The sequence below is a fragment of the Salvia miltiorrhiza genome, chromosome 7 (genome assembly GCF_028751815.1).
Source record: "Salvia miltiorrhiza cultivar Shanhuang (shh) chromosome 7, IMPLAD_Smil_shh, whole genome shotgun sequence".
NCBI classification, from domain to species: domain Eukaryota; kingdom Viridiplantae; phylum Streptophyta; class Magnoliopsida; order Lamiales; family Lamiaceae; genus Salvia; species Salvia miltiorrhiza.
Window position 1 is genome coordinate 2,459,111 of NC_080393.1, and position 21,121 is coordinate 2,480,231.

At 38.9% G+C, this 21,121-nt stretch overlaps 4 protein-coding genes across 5 annotated transcripts; 2 read left to right on the top strand and 2 right to left on the bottom strand.

Annotated features, from left to right (window-relative positions):
* The first annotated feature begins 766 nt into the window (after positions 1–766).
* LOC130991559 (organelle RRM domain-containing protein 6, chloroplastic-like) lies at positions 767–2,642 on the top strand. Its single transcript, XM_057915845.1, has 4 exons — positions 767–1,145; positions 1,872–1,940; positions 2,025–2,131; positions 2,216–2,642. The coding sequence occupies exons 1-4, from the start codon at positions 905–907 to the stop codon at positions 2,300–2,302; spliced, it is 504 nt and encodes a 167-aa protein (XP_057771828.1). The 5' UTR covers positions 767–904; the 3' UTR covers positions 2,303–2,642.
* A 168-nt stretch (positions 2,643–2,810) lies between these two features.
* Positions 2,811–5,852, bottom strand: LOC130991558 (uncharacterized). 2 transcript variants are annotated; one of them, XM_057915844.1, is made up of 6 exons: positions 5,505–5,852; positions 4,690–4,926; positions 4,080–4,191; positions 3,819–3,993; positions 3,380–3,617; positions 2,811–3,289 (listed from the first exon to the last, which is right to left on the bottom strand). In XM_057915844.1, exons 1-6 carry the CDS (start codon positions 5,677–5,679, stop codon positions 3,003–3,005), a joined length of 1,224 nt encoding a protein of 407 aa, XP_057771827.1. In that variant the 5' UTR covers positions 5,680–5,852; the 3' UTR covers positions 2,811–3,002. The 2 variants fall into 2 exon arrangements, with proteins under 2 accessions (XP_057771827.1, XP_057771826.1); XM_057915843.1 differs by having other exon boundaries at positions 2,811–3,301.
* An 8,573-nt stretch (positions 5,853–14,425) lies between these two features.
* LOC130991560 (DUF21 domain-containing protein At4g14240-like) lies at positions 14,426–17,835 on the bottom strand. The gene is made up of 12 exons (XM_057915846.1): positions 17,470–17,835; positions 17,167–17,243; positions 16,952–17,035; positions 16,750–16,863; positions 16,576–16,659; positions 16,442–16,513; positions 16,294–16,361; positions 16,126–16,213; positions 15,965–16,038; positions 15,533–15,892; positions 15,361–15,442; positions 14,426–15,233 (listed from the first exon to the last, which is right to left on the bottom strand). Exons 1-12 carry the CDS (start codon positions 17,714–17,716, stop codon positions 15,132–15,134), a joined length of 1,452 nt encoding a protein of 483 aa, XP_057771829.1. The 5' UTR covers positions 17,717–17,835; the 3' UTR covers positions 14,426–15,131.
* Positions 17,836–18,003: 168 nt separating this feature from the next.
* Positions 18,004–20,635, top strand: LOC130991562 (uncharacterized protein At5g19025). The gene is made up of 2 exons (XM_057915847.1): positions 18,004–18,905; positions 20,398–20,635. The coding sequence occupies exons 1-2, from the start codon at positions 18,232–18,234 to the stop codon at positions 20,432–20,434; spliced, it is 711 nt and encodes a 236-aa protein (XP_057771830.1). The 5' UTR covers positions 18,004–18,231; the 3' UTR covers positions 20,435–20,635.
* Positions 20,636–21,121: the final 486 nt, after the last annotated feature.

A 21,121-nucleotide genomic window follows, 5' to 3' on the forward strand; every position in this document is an offset into this window, starting at 1 on the left:
ATCCCTTATTATTTCTTAAAGTAGAAATGTGCCATTATCGGTGGGACAACCCGAAATGGAATACGTGCCTTTATTAGCGGGACGGAGGGAGTAATACACTGCATACAAGCGAGGTTGAATTCAAGACCTATCGTAAAGGAGAGTTTCCTGATGCCTCATGATCTCTCAAATTAAATTTTACTTGTGTTTTTTTTAACATATTTAAATAAATAAATTTAAAGATTACGCGATGGAGGACTCGAACTTAAGATCTCAGGTCTAGAACATGTAGTTGTGTTTTTTTATAATCATGATCTCTGTGATAATAGTACGACTAAATTGTCAATTTTAATAAAATTGGGTAATACACAACAAATTCACAAACTTTTTTTTTCCTGCTATTGTACCTTTAAATTTTAATTAACCTATTTATACGCATTCAAAATTCCCTCCGTCCCACGAATCTTGATGCATTTGTTTTCGGCACGAAAATTAATGAATTGTAAATTAATATTTTAAGTATGTAGGTAATAAAGTAGAAGTGTGTAGGTAATAAAGTAGAAAAGTGATAATTAAGTATAATTAAGAATCCTAATTTTTTAGCTAATTGTTACTATATTTAAAAATATATCAAAATTCGTGGGACGGCCCAAAAAGGAATATGCATCAAGATTCGTGGAAATAGAATATAATTTTAACAATGTAAATAAAGAGATGTATTGTAAATAAAAGATAAAATATGCCCATGGGCTTGTGGGCTTCAATGATTAAGATCTCAGATCCATATTTAAAATTTTGGTTTTAATCATGAAAAATAAGCCCATTTGACTACCAGCCCAAAGTTCTAATACGTCGAAATTCGAATAGAGAAACTGTACGAATGTGTGAAAGTTGCAATTAGATAAAAAAAAATCTAGGGTTCCAAATGGCCCTCTTTTGCTCACCCTGTAAACCACCAATTCTGTGCCCTAAATTTCCAAGAAATTATTATGCGATTCAAAGGCCCTTGAAATCCAACACCCCAATTCTCGAAACCCCCTATTTCAAAATCTCAATATCTGCTCCAACTAAAATTTTCAACAATAAAGCTAAATGTAGCTCAAATTTAAGCTCTTCCGCTGAATTGGAAGAAGATCCTCCCTCCAGTGTCGTAATCTTCGTAAAAGGTGCAACTTTCTACCGAGCTCATAGTTTTGAAGTACTTTCCTCTACATGATTTCTTTGATTTCTTTTATTGAGATTTTGTTTGTAATATCTGTTATAACATCTGCTTATGAAATGTAGTTTCTTAAAAGTGTTTTAGATTTTTTTTTCCCTATTAGAACTGTAGAGAAATGTAGTGTGTGTGTGTGTGTGTGTATATATATATCTGGTTTTGTACAAGAAATGCTGTTATATTGGCATAGAGAATGGTATTCACAATGTGTGTGTGTCTGTGTTTCTTATTCCCATTTATGAAAAAAGATTAACCATTTATTCATTTTTACGATGTATTTTTGAAGTAGTAATAATTAATACACATGTATACATCGATTGTTTGTATGATAATGTATGATAATGATCTAGTTTCTACCCCATGCTTACTCCAAAAAAGTGTTTATGCCTTTAATTTTCGAGCCATCCCATTTGCCATTTCTAGCTGCATATTGTGGAATATGCAAACAAGAAAATAGCCTAGTTTATTGATTTTGTCTAGGTGAAAGGTGAATGTATGGCTTAGATTGCTATGTGAATGTGTGAGATAATGTTTTTAGTTTATGATTCGCTTACGAAAAGAGCTATATATGGTTTTTGGATATGAGCATTGCTTGTGCGATCATCGTTATTCTTCTCTGTTCTATCCCATTTTTTGATGGATTGGATTGTCTGAGCATACATATCGCGTTGCACAGGGTTAGCCCTATCAACGGGGGAGGGAGGGCTCAAGGCAGCATTTTCGCGATTTGGAGAAGTCAGTCGAGGTGCGACTTATTGTAGCAATATGAAAATCTCATCTGTATGCCCTTGAAAACTAATCAGACAGTCGATTGCACGTATTGATGCAGTGAAACTCGTACTCGACAAGAAAACTAAGCAACCCCTCGGATTTGCTTATGTCTGGTTCGTGAGAGAGGAGCATGCACGAACAGCCATTGAAGATATGAACGGCCAGGTAAACCTCGTCTGCCTTGATTCAGGGAGTTCTCATAGTCAAGAAACTCTCTTGCTGAATTGGCTACTTTGGTCTGCTGTTTAGTTCTTCGAGGGCAGATTCATACACGTGGCCCTCGCGAAGCCCGGTTCCTGCAAAACTCGTCCGAAGCCCAGCGCTTACAAATTCTAGGTGGCATGCTAATTCTACCTCAACCAAATAAGGTGAGATAGAAGAGTGTGCTATGCAACTACAGTAATTGCTGCTGTTTGTATATAGATTATGGTGTACATAGATAGCACTGTCATTTTTTTGCACTTTATAAGATAATCTATGTCTGTTTCGAAATGAACTGTTACACGATTCTGCGATTTGCTCGAACTCGTGTTACGCGATTACAAGAAGGTTTCAACGTGTCGTCGTGTAACAGTGTTAATAATATTGTTATACGATTACACGATTGGAATCTCAAAACCGTGTAACGGTTAGGGGTATATCAACGAAAAGTATCTAAAGTTTGCCAATTTTTTAATTTATATTGTTAGCTTACATGAATTTAAAATTATTCTGAATCATTCCACAACGAATAATTTCGTCAAACTCCAAACTGAGTAATAGGGTGGAATACGGTAATTTTGCCCAAATCCAATCTGAATCGTCCCACAACGAGCAATAATCGGACTTAAAAAAATTGCAACAATTTTGTCTCAAAACGTGGGAAGAAACTACACATTATGCTATATCAAATTCGAAATCTGTAACATTCTATATACTAACATAATATATATCAATCCCAAGCCAAACGTAGCTATAACACAAGGGCACATCGGACTTTCGAAGTAGTATAATTACATCATCAATACACGTCACGTGCTCGCCCGTCGGTGAAGGCCTAATAGAATTCACGATCGGGAAAGAGTACAGGAGCGACGAGGGACCAAACGTACAAGCCGGCGGTGATCCACTCTGTGCAGATTCGGACCCAAACTGAGGACCAGCCCACATCGATGAGGTCGGGGCTCTCGGAGTCGCTGGTCCATCCCGACAGAAGCATGGCCGAGTACATGCTAGCCAGAGCAAATATAAGATGGAAGAAAAAGTACGAGTAACTAACCGGCCGCGCTTCTTTCCCCTTGCCCGACTCCACGTCTTCCGACTCGAGGAGAGGCTTCTTCTCACCTGCAACACCACCTTGTCAAAATCGGGGATGTCGGAAATTACCCCGAAGGAAAAAGCTCGGGATCTAGAGTATTGCATCGGCTAACATACCTGCTCGAGGTGAAGATGGAGGGGACAAGAAAGTGGTCGATGATCCGGCACGGAGTGCAGAATATAGGACGGACAGCACCGTAGTGAGCATCCCCAGTATGAGGGTGCTCATGGACACGGCTGCCGACTTGTGAAGACCGTTGCAGGCGTAATCCCGAGGCTCACTAGCAAGACCGGTATAGCACACGTAAGCACAGTAGACGGATATCACGGAAGCGGGCAAGAGGCTGCCATTAACCTGTCCAAATCACCGGAATATCGATACATTTATTTTTGTTTTTATGGAGAAATAAATAATTTAAAGACGGCGTGATGGTGGACTCGATCCTGAGACCTTTGCCTCAAGCATTAACCACTAAACCACTAGGCCAACACACGCGCACAAATTAACTACTCGATACATTTGCTACTTCAAACGATCACTTAAATTATTTTTTACCTTGGGATGTAACGCGATGATAGCAAACGCAAAAGCGAGAATGAAGTTCGTCACAAGGAAAAAGACGTTGAGGCCACAGTCGTTCCCTGATGGATTGAACCAGATGAACAAAACACCCGTAAAAGTAAATGCTCCAAGATAGCACGCCACTGACACGGCAAGCAAGGCAAGGTACCTGAATATGGCATGCACAATGTGATCAAGAACTCGACTGACACGAAGAGTAAGGGAGAAATATTAATTCGTAAGTTGTAAGCTTACCACTTCTGCTCATCTTTAGCAACCCACGAATCATTCCAAGAATGTGTGGCGTCTAGCAATATCAAAACCTGGACCAATAAGAAGCACCCGGCCCCAAATTTTGAAATCACTCCTGCATATGCAAATAAGTTTGTTATATTTCACGCAGATATACAACACACAGAAAAAGGCCGGTAGGGAATTCAAGGTCTTGCTGACACTATACTCTTTGGAATAGACATGATAGCAGAAAAATGCCAATATAGATTTTCGTAGTAGGGAGTGCCGTCCCATTATGCACACAGCGTATCTGATTGAAGGAATGATTACGATTGAAATTCTTTACAATCCAAGCAAAAACAAAGGAGTCTTTCTTAGTTTCCGTAGAGTAAAACTTTGCAAATCACTAGACAGTTTACACAACTTGATATCTCAGATATCGAAAGCACCCAGGAAATGGCCGAGAAAGGGTTTTTGTCTTTCCCGGACATAGCTACTCACAACTACCAAGACATGCTTTCTGAAACGCCTCTGCCAGAACGAACAACAAGGTGACGACCTAGATATAGAATCTCCGTTCCGTTCAATTAATAAGTTATCGAAAATTTCTAAAAGTATGCACGAGACTAACCATATACGTCTATGACAGCATTTGGAACGAAGAACATGAGGATGGTGAGCAAAGCCCAAATAACCATCTTAGCAATCCATCCACCGTGATGCCAGGAATCACGCCTGTCATTTTGATCCTTCACCCCAATCATAATGAGAGCTAATACTCCAAAAAACAAGAAATTCCCCATGCTGACACGAAGAACCGCCTGTATTTGGAACCATTGGTCCGAAAGGTCATCCGAAGTATTTATCCCTGCAAACCAAACGACGCAACAGAATTCTCAGCTACGGCTATGCTTGACCAGAGGAAGTGGAGACAACCATCTATCTTAACAATTCAATCCATAAGCTTAGCAACAAAGCAAGACACAGATTTCAGTTCACACAAACTCTAGCTAATGAAATATATCAATGAATTCAGCAGCTAAATGAACAAGAAATCGTCTACTCTGCAAAACATGCCTATCTTTTACGAGGACAAGCTTTAATTCTCTCTACCCAAGCATGAGACTCTTATAATTTCAATGAAAACTAAACAATAAGAATTCAATCTCCAACAAAATTACTCATCAAGAGAGCCATTTTCCTTACCTGTGAGCTCATTTATCTCATCAATCTATCCAGCAAAATACCAAATTAACATGAAAACCGAAATTAAAGGGGAAATTTTCCAATCAAACCAAAAATTAAAAATTAAACAAACCCACTTCCCCAAATTCCACAAACACCCTAGAAGCACCAATCACACATCATCAAGCCCTCGAATCGTTACAGAAAATCAGGAATAGATAAATCTGATAAAAAAAGATCCTTATTTTGTGCTTGACTTACAAGAGAATTGTTTGAGGAGAGGTGCACCGACTTCTCTGAGAATCCAAGAAATAACTAAGGAAACACCAAACAAGCCGCAGTAAGCAATTCTGGCGGAGCGCTTAGTGATGCCCGAGGCCACCGATGTGCACAGCCCGCACGTCATAGACGCGCAGCACGATGCCAGACACGACATCTCTTTCCCTCACGAGGAATCGGGGATGCGATTCAGATGAAGTGGGAATTTGATGATTGATTTATCAAAATTCAAATCAAATGACGATGAAGGTGAATTATCGAGCTCCCAATTCTCCCAAGTTGAAAGCTGGGCTTTCTTGTGTTGATCGTTTTCCCCAAAATTCGAATTATTTTATTATTATTTTAGTTTCGATTCATTTTCTTGGGTGCAATTCCGTCTGCATTCAGTGATATTTTTCTACTTTAGCTGGTATTGTATTTCTACTGCTTGCGATGTTCTATTGTTTGGTGTTGAGGTTCCACATAAAAGGACGTTTCTCTTTTGCGTATGGTGATGTTTTCTCATCGTTTGGACGGTGGTGAGGTCTCACCTACATACGAATTATATAATTAATTATATTCAGATATTTTTTATAATTAAAAAAAAATTATATATAAATTGAGCTCGAATCCCTAACAATAAAAATACTTTTAGTAGTGCCAAACTTAAATTTAACTATAGAACTTTAATTAGAGATCGAACCAAATAATTCTTTTAAGGGTGTTTCTATTTTAGGATTAGTGTAAATAGATTTTTTTAAAAAAAATAATATGAGCTAATATATTATTTAATTAAATGAATTGAAACTTTAAAATATCCAAGATTAATAAGTTACTATATTGTTTAAGCTAATTCTATTTAATTTATATATCTTATCGAAAGAATGAGATTGAGGAAAATATAGTAATAAAAATAAAAAATTCAATTGTAAATTTTATATTAAAAGTAAACTGTCCTCATTAGGGATGGCAGTGGATCTTGGACCCGGTCCAGATCTGTGGTTACGGATCTGGATCTCAATTTTTTGGACCCGATGGATCTGGATCTCAGTTTTGAAAACGGATCTGGATCTGGATCTTAAAATTTTAGATCCGAATCCGGCCCAGATCCGACCCCGTGGATCCGTTTTATTTTATATATATTTTTTATATTTTATATTTAGTTTACTAATAATATTAACTAAATTAAAAATAATAAATAAATTATATTCAAAAGAATAAAAACTAAAAGTAATTAGATAAAAGTATTTTGTGTTATATTTTTCATGATGAAAATTAGATGTTGTTGATTTTGTGAATTTTTTTTTAATTTAATTTAAAAATAGTAGATCCATGGATCTGGACCCGTGGACCCGCGGATCTGAATCTGGATCCAAAATTTTCAAATCCACGGATCTGGATCTGGTATATGAAAACGGATCTGGATCTGGTATTGGCCAGACCCGATCCAGATCCGGCCCGTTGCCATCCCTAGTCCTCATGGGACAAGCCATTTTTTTATTTATTTGTGAACTTAAGTTAAACCTACAACTAATTTAAATGTATAAATTGAGTTTGGGCTGATCACTAACAATTAACAATATGACAAACATAAAAGCCCAAGACCGGCTAAGAAGGGCCATATACTAGGAAGAAGTTCAATAGTCCAAAAAGAAATACCAATGTTTTTTTAATTATATAATATGGCTTTCATCCTTCAAATATACTCACCATTTTTAGAAAATAGCATTATTATATTTTTATAAAGTATTAATATACTATCTCTAATATTTATTAATATAATTAATACTCATATTATCTATATACTTATTATTAATATATTTCTACCCCATTATACACATTATTTAATAAGTATATGTTCAATAATTCGAAAAAATACAGATAACGAATACTCTCTTCGTTCATCACAAGTTTAATAAATAGTCGAGAAATGTGTATAAAGTGGAGAACCAAAATTGATTTGTTGGGTTGAAATGAGATTTTTTTTTCAATATAGTATGTATACTAAAATGAAAATACCAAATTTATTTCCTTTACAATTTCTTAAACTTATTTTACTCGGATCTCACCCTGGGATAGCGACTGCGCTTTTACCTGATTAAAACAAAAAGGTTTCAATCAAATACTTTTCCTCTTTTCCACCTAAAGATTTTTATTCAATTTTTTAAAAATTCTCCTAAAATGCTACCATGCAATATATATATACAGCTTCCTAGCAACTTCTGTGCTCTTATCATATGCAACAGCAAACAATATCTTCAACAGAATGAAACCCCACCCCCACCCCACCCCACCCCCACCCCCACCCCCCCACCCCACCCCCAGTTCCCCAAAGTTTTGTGTCTGCCTTTCAAACAATGTGCTACTTGAAGGGGAATATTGTGATGGAGGTGTTTCAGTTAGTCACATCTTGATACTTTTTCAGATAAACTAAACTACTTTTTTTTCTTATTTTTTAAATCATTATTGTACTTCTCCACAGCTGATCTGTAGGGAAAATTACAACAGATAACTAGCCCCCCCTAGCCCCACCCCCACCCCACCCAACCCCCCACTACTATTGGATTTTGCCAAATCTTTTTTCTTGAGTTCAAAAGAGGGAGGGGTCACAAAATTTAGTGTAGGGAAAATGTCCCAATGTTGTCAATACAGGTGTTGTTGTTTTTGGACAGTAACCATACATTTTAGTCCCTGTTTGTGTGTCCATATATAATAAATTTGAAATTATTTCAGCTATGCAATATTTGAGCTTATATTAGCTGGACATATGTATGTGATCAAATGTGATGGGAAGTTTAATTTTATCATAAGGTCCACTGTGATCATGTCCTATAGTAGTTGAAGATCTTATCCTTGATTCTTTTGCTTTAACTTGAGATAAGCTAATCTTCTTACTGTGCCTCTCTTTTTCCAAGGCAAATTGGGACACATTTTTTTGGCAAGTGACACTGAAATTTGATATTGACTATGAATAGGATACACCCAAATTAGATCTACATAATTGAGGATCATTAGCTAAGTTCATTTGATGTTTGAACACCAATCATGAGTGACATGTTAACTAATTAATGCAACTTCCATTACCACAAATGTACTATCTTACCTACATGAGTGACATGTTAACTAATTAATGCAACTTCCATTACCACAAATGTACTATCTTACCTAGAATCTTAATCAGCTTAAACTCTAAAAACAACCCTAATAACATGAAGGTTATTTTATTATTGCAGGCAATGCCTCGTCAGGGCCAACCCTGAAGGGGCAAGTTTGGGGCCGATGGCCCGAATCCCAAAATATTAGAGGGACCAAAAATACATGTTTTTATATTTATTAGATATATAGACTTGGATTCAAATTTTCTTTCATATATATATATATATATATATATATATATATATATATATATAGGGAGAAGATCCGTAGAGAACTGCAAATAAGTAGAGAACGGAGAACTCATGAAAAAGTAACGAATAAGTCTATAATTTCGATGAATAAGATTTGAGGCACTCTCCCGTGCAACTGGTTTCTAAATGATACTTTTTTTTTTTGATCGGGCAAAGTCATGTTAGATGTTAGTAGTTAGTTCTCCATCCACTCCAAGAACCACCTTATCTCTCCATTCACCAAATTCACCTTATATCTCCAATCTCCAATTCGCTCCCAAGAGGGATCGAACCCGGGTCACTTCACTTAAGTGAGGACCTGGTGGCCAGTGGGCTAAGCCCCCTGGTTGGTTTCTAAATGATACTACTTCAACATATAAATGACACTTGAGGATCTTCAAGTGTCATTTGTATGTTGAAGTAGTGTCATTCTGAAAACCAGTTGCACAGTGTAACCGATTGCACAAGAGTATTTGTGATAAGATTTTGGCCTGAATTCGAATTCTGATAGGGGCAAGATTTTCACTATTTTTACTGAATACACATATTCATTAGTTATGTTGATATGTTCGTTAAATTTAGGGAAAATTGCACCTAAATACACAAACTTTGCCGAAAATCCATATTTGACGCGAAGTTAGGAATTTATATTTTAATACACCAATTTAAGAAGTTGTTCAATTTTGACACATTTTTCAATTCCGGCGACCGGCATTCTGACGTGGACGCCGGAATGCCAATGTCGCAGCCACGTCACACACCCACTCTCTCTCACTCTCTACACGTCACCTCCTCCCTCCCCCGTCGGACCCTCCCCTCCCCCTCCCCAGAACCGCGTCGCACCACCGCCGCCGAGCCCTCCCTCCCGCCGTCAGCCACTTCCCCCTCCCCAGAACCGCGGCGCACCCGCCACCTCCACCAACCAAACCAACCGGATTTCCCACCACCACCGTTTTCCCTCACCTCCACAGATTTGCAGATCTAGGGTCTGTGCTTGGCCGTGAGCGGCGGCGGCCCTTGACCAGCTAGGGTTCAGCCTTTGGTTGAAAGAAGATGGCTAAAGTTGAGCCTTTGAGCGGGAATGGGAGGCCCTTGATGAAGGCGGCGATGGCTCAGATCTCGACGTCCGCCGAGAATCGAAGAGAGGAGGTGGTAGGCTCTCCTGGATCCGACGGCGAAGCCTGATAGGCTGGCTAGAGGCGGCGGCGGGCTCTATCGCGGCGGTTTTCAGACCACTCTTATCCGTCAAGTCCGGATGGTGACCGGAGAAGGAGGTGGGAGCTCCTGAGTTTTCGAATCTGAAACTGTGAGTGGGTGCTGCGGTGAGTCGCGCGGTTTGACTGAGCAACAGATCTAGGTGGTGCGTGCCGCGGAGGCTCTGGATCTGCACGATTTCGCCCGACTCTCGCCGGCTTCTGTTCGGGCGGCGGCGAGCTGCTGTGCTCGGGCAGCGTCATGGCGCGGCTGGCGCATCGATGGGAAGGTGGCTGTGATGGGGCGCACCGCCGAGAGCAGCGATGCGGTTCTGGGGAGGGGGAGGGTCCGACGGGGGGAAGGTGACGTGTGATGGGGCGGCGCCGGCAGGAGAGAAGAGGGAAGAGAGGTAGGGAGAAAGAGGGTGGAGGGCGGCGAGAGTGATGAGAGAGAAGGGGGAAGGTGACGTGTATAGAGAGAGAGAGAGTGGGGTGAGAGAGAGAGAGAGTGGAGTGTGTGTGTGTGTGTGACGTGGTGATGATGTGGCATTCCGGCGTCCACGTCAGAATGCCGGTCGCCGGAATTGAAAAATGTGTCAAAATTGAACAACTTCTTAAATTGGTGTATTAAAATGTAAATTCCTAACTTCGCGTCAAATATGGATTTTCGGCAAAGTTTGTGTATTTAGGTGCAATTTTCCCTTAAATTTATAGATTTATTTGTTGTTCTCCATTCTCTACTTATTTGTAGTTCTCTATGGAACCTAACCCTATATATATATATATATATATATATATATATATATATATATTATGATTACTTCAGTTTGTTTTTTCTATACGAGTGTCATATTACGTATTTATAATTGTCTCATGCCTCGTCGGTCACACAGAGATCCAATAATAGGCTTACACGTCTAACTCGAGCACTTGAATCCATCTTGATCCTTAAGATTAAACTCGATCGAACTCCATCAACAATGATCCATCACGATTACACAAAGATTAACAACAAATTTCAAAAGTGAGTTTAGTGATGCCATGGGCTAACCGGGCCCGGTGGTTCGGCCCAAAAGTCAACGGTTAGGGCCCGGACCGTTGACCATGGATCGGTTCTGGAACCGGACCGTCTAAAGCAAAGGGCCGGTTACGGTTCAGCAATTCTCGGCCCTTGAACCGGTGGTTCGACCCTTAATTAGTTTTTTTCCCCCCTTTTAGACAACTTTATTTTGGAATTAGTATAGTGAATTAGTTATTTAGTTAGTTTACTTATTCAATTTTGAAGATTGTAATTTATATCCTTGTAATATTTTTTTGTACATAGAATAAATTCAATAAAGATATCAATTTTTATGCATTATTTTGATTGTCAATGTGTTAGAATTATTTTTCCTTTATTGTATTTCAATAATTTAATTTTCAACACAAGTCATTTAATTTTAAAAATATGACATAAAAAATATTACAAGTTTATAACTTAATTATTATAAATTTCCACACATAAAGAATAAGAATTATTTTGATGAGTAAATTATTATATTATTTAAGATTTTTAAGTTGAATTATTTCAAAATTATTTAACTTGAGTAATTACAAAATTTAAAAAACACAACATATATTTAAAAATTATAAGACTATAAGTTATTAAGTTGAGTAATTTTAAAATTTTTCAACACTTGTAAAGTAAAAAATTTTGAAATTTCAACACCAATCGTTTAATTTCATAAAAAAGAATATAAAAAAATATTTTTTTAAAAAAATGAAAAGCCCGGAACCGCCGGTTTTCGGTCGGAAACCACCAATTTTTGGCCCAGTCCGGAACCGGCGGTTCAGGGCCCGAAAACCGGCCCTTCAACAGAACTGGCAGACCGGTTCCAATTCCACATTTTTCCGACCCAGAACCGGCGGTTCGGGCCCGGAACCGGCGGTTCCTGAACCGGTGGCATCACTAACTGAGTTAAGCTCCTCATAATAAGGCAAAAACAAACTAGTAGGGCCTCAAGAAAGTTGAGTGCCAACACACATCTAATCTTGAAAAAAAGTGAAAATGACCATGTCTAATAAAAGATAATGAGGTGGGGCTTCAGCTTTGAATGATCACAAATGATTAATAACAAATTTTTTATTAAAAAAAAATACAAGACCAATTGCTTGCAGATTTAACTGATGGAAAAGTGGTATGATCATGTATAAAATCACCTTAATTAAGCACTAAAAACAACCCTAATATACTGCGATTAATAGAATTTTTTATTGAATTAAAACCAAATCAAACTGAATTTTGTAATTTTGTTTGAAAAAAGCGAACCTAAGAGCATCCACAATGGTGGTGTCTTAGGAGTGGCCCCCACCTAAGACACACCCCTCTCCAATGCATTGTGTCTTAGGTGGGTGCTTAGATCCTCATTTCCACAAAATTCATATTTCTACACTTTTATTTTTAAAATTCATATTTTATTAAAATTAAAATTCTACATTACAATAATTTAAAGACATAATTTAAATACAATAATAATAAAAAAAAATTACCATAATTTTCTAGGGCTCAATCGGACTAAAACGAGACCAAATGTGCTCCTTCAAGTCCAATTTTAAAATAAAATCCCCAATTCTACACTTTAATTTTAAAATTTCAAATTTTTATTAAAAATAAAATTCAAACATTACAATAAAAAAATATTACATAATTTAAATAATAAAAAAATACATAAAGAAAATATAGGATTTTAAAAATTGAAATATTCAATATTACATTAACTAAAATAAATAGGATTTTAAAAGCAAAAAAAAATTGACCGACCCCACCCCACCCCAGCCCACCCCACCCAGCCTTTTTTCCCTTCCTTCTTCCCCAACTTCCCACCCAGCCGCTCTGCAAATTTCTGCATCGCTCTTCAATTTTTTTTTTTATTTCACGCGCGTGGCTTCCACGCAAAATAATTTTTCAGCCTTCGCCTCGTGTCTTCGCTTCGCCGCTGCTTCGAACCACGCCGCATCTCCAGCGCGGCCACCACCCTGGCGACCCGGATCGACGCCTCCTTCGACACACCCGCTGGAGATGCTCTAACCTAATTGTCCGATTAAAAGAGGGCCAACACAAATCTAATCTTGAAACAAAGTGAAAATGACTATGTCCAAGAGAAGATAATGAGGTGGGGCTTCAGCTTTGAAGGATCACAAATGATTAAATTCAAAAGTCTCATAGAAAAATAAAATTAGAAGAGTGGAAAAGTGGTTTAAATGTGATTTAAGATAGGGTTAGTGCACGTGATGTTTGTGTACTGTGAGGGTACAAAGTGTCCCTACAATTTGAGATGCATTTGTATTTCTTTTCAAACAGTTGTTCAAACATGTCAATAAATTGGGTGATTGGTGGTGAAGAAGTGGTTATGATCAAATCAACAAAATGGGGAAGAGATTTAGGAAGTGGAGAAGAGTGGTGAGAGAGATGAGAGGGAAATTATATATTATTAGGGTTTGTGTTACTATGCTTCTATGTTGGGACAAGTATTCTTGATCTCTTGCATCTTAATTATGTGAGTTTCAATTCAAGATCATTAGCCCTTGTCTTTTATCTCAACATTTTTCTTATAATTACTTAGATTACTTAGATTAGCTTCTAGCTATAGACTATAAGTTGAAAATTTCTACAAGTCTGATTTTTTCACGTCTAATTTTTCAATTGTAAAACCTGTCACGTGCGACATGTGTTTACCTAGTTCACATCGAAGACTTGTATAATTTCTTTTAATTTCTTTATTTACTTATATAATTCATTAAAAAAAAAACAGAAAGAGTGCGACTGCGGTTGGAAGTTTCACTGTCTCGAAACGAACGTTTTAATATTCTTGTCAACATAAGTACATCCGATCATATATATTAATCACACACGCCTCCAACAACTTGTAGACCCTTAAAAAGATTCTTGAGGGAGAGAGTAGACAAAAAATCATTGAATGCAAAATGCAGGAAAACACCATCTCAAGCCTCACCAACAACTCCCTACATCATAAATTCCATTCATCCAAACACACACACACACGCAGTAGCAAAATCCAAATCTCCCCACCCTGAATTTGAGGGCTTCCGATACGTCCATTTCCCCACTGCACGTTGAGACAAACATATAAGAATGAAATTTGATGAGTCCCTTTCAATGGGAGTTTGGCAGCAGGAGGGGAGGGGGGGACAAACTGATGACTCTGCGTCGTCGGGCCCCACGGCGAGCTGGCGTCGCCTCCCGGCCAATGGCCCCCCGACACCTGTCATCCACCACAAAATCTATCCACCAACATTGCCTTCACCTCTATATATTTTCCTCCTCTCACCCCTCCACACCATTATTCTCTCACATTCATCAACTTCTTGAATTCAAGATTCCCAACATTCATCACCACCACCACCACCACCATCGTCGTCGTCGTCATCATCTGAGTTCCATTATTACTACGATGGGCTTAGCTCGGGAGAAGCTCCGGACGTGGCACAAGTGCTCGCGCTACTTCCAAGAGCAGAGGACGCGCCTCCACATCATGTGGAGGTGCTCCGTCATCCTCATACGGTTGAAGCTCGAAGGCGTGAGCTTCGAGGACTAAGATGAAGAAGAAGAAGATGGAAAATTGTTTGTTTTTGAGGATGTGATGCATAGAATATGTTGATCATGTAAAGGTGAAATGGGATTAGTCTAGTAGGAAATGAATAGCACCCAAAATTTTGTACATTGAATAAGATTGCATAATATTATCGTTTATGTGTCAAAATCACTCTTGTTTTCTGCAAATAGAATGATTTTAATCGAATACAATCATCACCAAAAACACAATGATGTCAATCGTTTCTTGCTGGAATTGGATAAGCTAGCTGTTTCTCTACTGTATGATGATATAAATCAAGAATATTCAACCATTTGTCAAACTCCAATTAATTCAATTACAAATCAAGACCAAACATGAGTACTTGTTATGTACCAAACATTAGAATATACAGCTACTGTCTCAACCAACAAAATGAACTCAAGCAGAAGCAGCCCTTCTCTCTCTTTCTCTCTCCCTTCATCTCATATTTGCAGAAAGTGTGTCTCCGAAGCTTCTTAGAAACGACGCTGCAGGGGAGCCGAGCTCAGCCGATTTTCTGGGAGTTGATCCCGGCTTATACTGCAGCAACGAGGCGAAATTGCATCCATAAGTCGCGATTTTTTCACAAAAGTAGACTCAAATGCATTGCCTCTACCAATGCAACTTGGTTTAAAGATCCAAACATTAGCAGAAAAAGGTTACTTACAACTCCTTTCTGCATAGCTAGCCTCCTAAATGATGGAGATTGCACCAATGAAGAAGCTGCTGCAGCTGCCATCACGCGTATTCTGCACCACAAAAATTTCATGTCGCGTTACTCAGTTTTGCAATCCACACACGAGTTCGCTATTTAGTCAGTTAGTTAGTTAGTTAGTTACCTTCTGTGCACATCAACAAATTCATCGGTCTCATCCACAATTTCCTCCTGCAGAAGTTCTTCAAATACGTCTTCCAAAGTGATGATTCCAACAACTTCTCCGTCTTCTAATTCACTCGTCTTACTTTTGAGAGGCGGCATTGGGTCCGGGTAGATATCAATAGCTATGCTCTCCGGCTTCTCTGCTCTATTTGACAGCAACGGAGTGGTCAGGCTCGACTCCGTGCTTGAGTTCTCGCCCCTAGCTTCACAAAACGAAGGCCTCGTTCTACTCCCCTTCGCCCTCATCACAGCAGCCATGTGACTGCTGCCTTTCTGAAACTCGTTGAGTATGTCGTACAGAGGCATATCTGCTGGAACACTGAATATAATTGAAAATATATCTTAGTCTTCGTACATACATATGAAAATATGATCTATAAGTAATGCCTACCAAGGGATTCTGCGTATGGAAACATCGCTCACTGGCGTTGCTGTTTCTGGTCTAACTGTAAGCAGACTCTTAACCTAATATGGAAAAAATAGCTTCAAAACTTAGGTTTGTAACAAATTATTTAGCAGCAGAAGACATACAATTTTGAAGAAAATTATTACCAGTAGAACTCCGATGATGTTCCTTGGGCTCCCGTGATAGACAGGTATTCGACTATGGCCACTCGTTATGATCTTGCCTACAGCTTCCCTGCAACGAGACCTTGAATCAACAACCACAAACCAAGTAGAATCCGCGACCAAATAGCATCCACCACGCGTGATTCTTACCAGTCTAAGTTTGAGTTCACGTCCAACGAAAATGTAGACTCAATCGGCGTCATGGCCTCCTCAGCAATCTATATGCAGTTGCAGAAGTGAAGGAGAGGAAGAAATAAACAGATGAAGGAAAAAGGGAATCAAGCTTCTAAGCATATACCTTCTTTGTTAAATCTAGTGCTCCACTGATAATAGTGGTCTCATCATGTGTGAGTTCACCACCTTTCCCTGCCTAGAGATGAAAACTCATTCAAGACTAGATCAGATCAACAACTATAGTAAAATTAGTAATACCTCCTCTCCGTGAATAGACACGAAGGCCTTCAACTGGTCTCGTCTGAAGAGTGGCTCGCTGTGCCCGAGCGTCCAGTCCAGCAGCTAAAAACACATCAAGGAAGCTCAAATGTCATACAAAAAAACCATCATATGTGGAAACTTGATGAATTTCTGATATGATGAAACAGTTACCTTCCCAATTGGGTAACAAATAGGGTAGCATATAACCAGCATTACTTGAACGACGCAAATGAAGTTGGCACCAACAGCAAGTCCATATCTAGCACATATGGCTTGAGGAATAACCTGAGAAGACGATGCAAGAGGAGCGAAACATCACTAAACACGAACACGAAAATGCCCAATACTTCGCGAAAGCTATGCAAGAAAATACCTCTCCAAAAATTAGAACAAAAGTCACAGACATTATAATGGCAACAAATGGATTGAACATCTTATCCAGGTACAACGGCAGCGCCTGCAACGAGCCGGAAAATTGCACAGGAAAGTAGAAACTTGAGCAGAAAACAGAGGAGATAAAGGAGAGTTTTCAAATGATGAATTCATAAGCATATTTGGTTAAATTGATTTTCAAAGAGATGAATTCACCTCCATTGCAACAGCATTGCATAAAAGCAATGTCACGAGAAGCTGGTGCTGCTTCTGAACAACCGGAATTATTGCAGCTGCAGCCAACAAAATTAACATCAAATCAAAGTGAAAATGGAGAAATTAAACCAAAAAAAATCTTATGATATTTAGAATTAATGAAAGATTTATGCAAATCCTCGTGTCATCCTTAACATAAGATTACTAATTGATGATGAGTAGAGAATGACAAATAATTCAATCCCCAATTTTAATTCCAGCTACAAATCAATCAAATAAAAAAGAGAGGCGACGACGGCCGACCAGCCTGTTTTTTCTCCGACGGGGAGCCGCTGCGGCGGAGGACCTCGAGCTCGACTTGGCTCAACGGCATGAGGGCCAGCGTGAGGCCGGAGCATATTCCGGCGAAGATCACCAGGAAGCATGATATTCCGGCGTAAGTGAACCACGTAAACGTGCCGAAATCTATATCCGCCGTCGGTAGGGCGGCGGCGCCGGCGGCTTTTCTATACACAATGGTCAGCAGCGCCACCGCATTGATCGGTTGCATGATTTCGCCTTCCCTTTTTTTGGAAGATTTTGTGCAGCGTCGTGATCAATATATATCGAATTCTCTTCCACTGCAATTGACTAATTCCACTAGAACTCGAATTTCAAGTTTTATTTCACAATTTTTGATTGCTATATGTTGCATTTTATCTCTAGCTAATTATAGTAGTTGTAATTGTGATACATAATACTTTTAATTGTGTGAGAGTTTGATTTAAATTTAAATAATGTAATTATGTAGCAGTATTATTAACAACGTTTGACAAAAAAGAATATTGAAAAATTAAAGTTTGAAGACATAAAAAGCATTAAAATCTGCAAGAATATTCAGTTTGAGAAGAAGGGAAGTGCAAGCAACAAAATTAAATAGCCAATTATTAATTCCTGCGCAGCTTCTTGAACTACTCCAGTAACGTACGCACTCCCGGCCCGGGCGCTAACATGCGCACCGCCCCCTCTCGCCCCACCTTTTCCACCTGAAAAATACCTTCCGCCGCCCCCCTTTTTATCACTAACATGCGCCATCTCCACCACTCCATCACCGCCATGGCCCCTTCCTCCTCCCTCAGAAAAACCCCAATTCCAAAAACCCCCGCCCCCAACCACCCGAATTCCCCGAACTGCCCCTCCCTCTGCCGCCACTCGCCCTCCGCCACTCTGGACCTCCTCATCTTCATCCTCGTCCTCTTCTCCGGCGCCTTCCTCATCGTCTCCTGCTTCTCGTATCTCTTCCAGTCGCTCTCTCTCATCCTGCCCCCCTTCTCCACCGTGGCCGCGCATTTCCACCGCCATTTCGCCTCCAATCCGCAGTCGCAGCTGATCTTCTTCACGCTGTTCGCGGTCTCCTTCGTCGGCTTTGTAATCTTCTTCGAGATCTGCTGCGGGCACAGATCGAGGAGGTGCGAGAGGAAAGGGTGTAGGGGGCTGAAGAAGGCGATGGAGTTCGATTTGCAGCTGCAGGGCGAGGAGCTGCTGCGCTCCGGCGACGCGAATAAGGCGGTGAGAGATGTGAATGAGCTGCCGTGGAAAGGGGGCGGCGAGGATAACCCTGATTACGAGTGCCTGCGGGCGGAGCTGAGGAAGATGGCGCCGCCTAATGGCCGCGCCGTGCTGCTGTTTCGCGACAAATGTGGATGCCCCGTTGCCAAGCTCGAAGGCTGGGGGCCGAAACGCGGCCGGCGCCACAAGAAGTGAGTTTCTTTTTTTTCAGTGCTGATTTGGTAATTGCTAGGTAGGCGCATTTTAGCATGGTTTAGGGATTTTTCATTCATTTTGTGAGATGAAGTTGATATGATTGAATTGGTATTGCCATGGTTGATTCTTTGCTTGTATTGACTATGTGAAACGCCAAGTGTATTTGTTTCTTATTTGAAGATATGTATGTATATCTGTGCTTGGATTGCAAGCTATGTAGATAGATTTTTTATGGCATTATCTTTGGTTTATTGATATTGATAAGTTGATTAGATAATGTAGAGTTGAATGCAACAAGTTTTATATGTTCTATGAATTGTGTGATATTGATATGTCCATAGTTGTTTTAGGTGGATTTAGTTTTTTAGTTTGTTGATAAATAGTTTCTGATTGTTGATTGTTGATCGTCGATTGTTACTATTCTTCCTTACCTTGTACTCTGGTTTAGAGTTTTGACAATAGGAAAATGTGAAAGTGTTGAAGTTGATATGTTTCTCTTTGAAGTTATGTCTAGTTATCTTTGGTTGGATAGCAAGCTGTGTTAAGGGCTTTTTGAGACTTACTTTTGGTTATTGATGTTGATAAGTGGATTAGATAATACATAATCGAAAGGCTAGATTGGCCAATTCTATATATGATGTGATCAGTAGTTGTTTGAGGTGTAGTCTTTAGTTTGTCGATAAATTTGCTTTCTGGCAATTGATTTGCTGAAATGTACCTTTCTGTTCTCCTCAGTGTTTGGATTTGAATCCTAGTTAACCCTAACTAATGTTTTCAGTCGATAAGCTTTAGTGAAGTTTTTGAAATGTGTGATAATTCTGTAGTCAATTTAGGGTGATTTAATGTCATAACTCATAAGGATATCAGGATTTTGCATATCTGGAGAACGTCTTATTGGTAGTAAGAGATTTATGGAAGATATCTTGACTGTCAAATGTCTTACAATGGAGCTTGAGACTTACTGGCAACGTCTCGTTTCATGTGCTTAATGCATCTAAATCTAATTTTTCCTCATAGTCTAGTTATCGAACCAAGGTAGTGTTTTGTATTTAGGAGATGCAGATCATCATTCGTACGCAGCGTCTTGATTGTTTTAGATAGAATGGTGTCTAAGGTTTTCGTAGTTCAAGATTGACTAGTTGGGACGAGGCGGAGTTTGCTCATTTAAAATTTAGCATATCACTGGTACGTGAGATTCTTTATCACAATTGCTAATTTGATTGGCATCTTCTACCTTGAATATATCAATGAAGCAACCCAAAACTTCGGGTATATATGCTTCTCCTATTTTTACGACAGAATGTGCTCTACTTGTGCAGCTAGTTCCAATTTCTATATATGGTTATACATTGCTCTGCTCCTCATTCCTTTGCATTGTGTGTAACAATCTTCATGTTACATAACATCGGCCCCATTATATGTGCGTTTAATCTTCTTCATTTCCTTCAATGAGTAGAAAATTTACGTTCTTCTGCTTTGATCCGATAGGAGTCTGTCTCTTACTGCTGGGGGAGATCAAAGGTGACGGTGAGTGTCTTGCTCGAACTCTTCCATTCTCGTCTTTTGCCATTGGTTTCGTGTTCTAGAACTGTATCAGAATGAACCATCTCCTTTCAATGTTACTAGTTCAAATTATTGGGGAAGTATCTCTCTTTCTCTATATACCAAATTAAGTGAAAATAAATAGACAAATAAGTTAATATAATTTGCCAGATTTATATCTGCATTACTGGTTTGCCATGTTCAAAGATCTGCAAAAAATTTCAGTTCATTCCATGGTATGCATCTTTATTTCTTGAAATACTTTGTGAGAAATAGGGGGTTCACAATTTTGTTTAAAGCGTAAAGCATCGGACCAAATCGCATTTATGCAGTTTGGTTTGATTTACGGTTTGAAAAATATGGTTTGATCTAAGTAGATAACTTTACAGGAAGAGTGAAGTTTATGAGTTTGAGATATAAATATTTATCTCAGACAACTTTACGAGTCTTCGCGAACTTTCTAAATCTAGATTTAAATTTAAATACTTATCGTTTTCATTCGAACTTTCTAAATCTAGATTTAAATTTAAATACTTATCGTTTTCATTTTATATTTATATCATCAGAAATATGAATATGATATACATGTTATCACCTATTGAAGCACACAAATGTAACTATATGAGCTGCATCAAGATGATCTTTCTACATAGCTTTTCTAACGAGCATA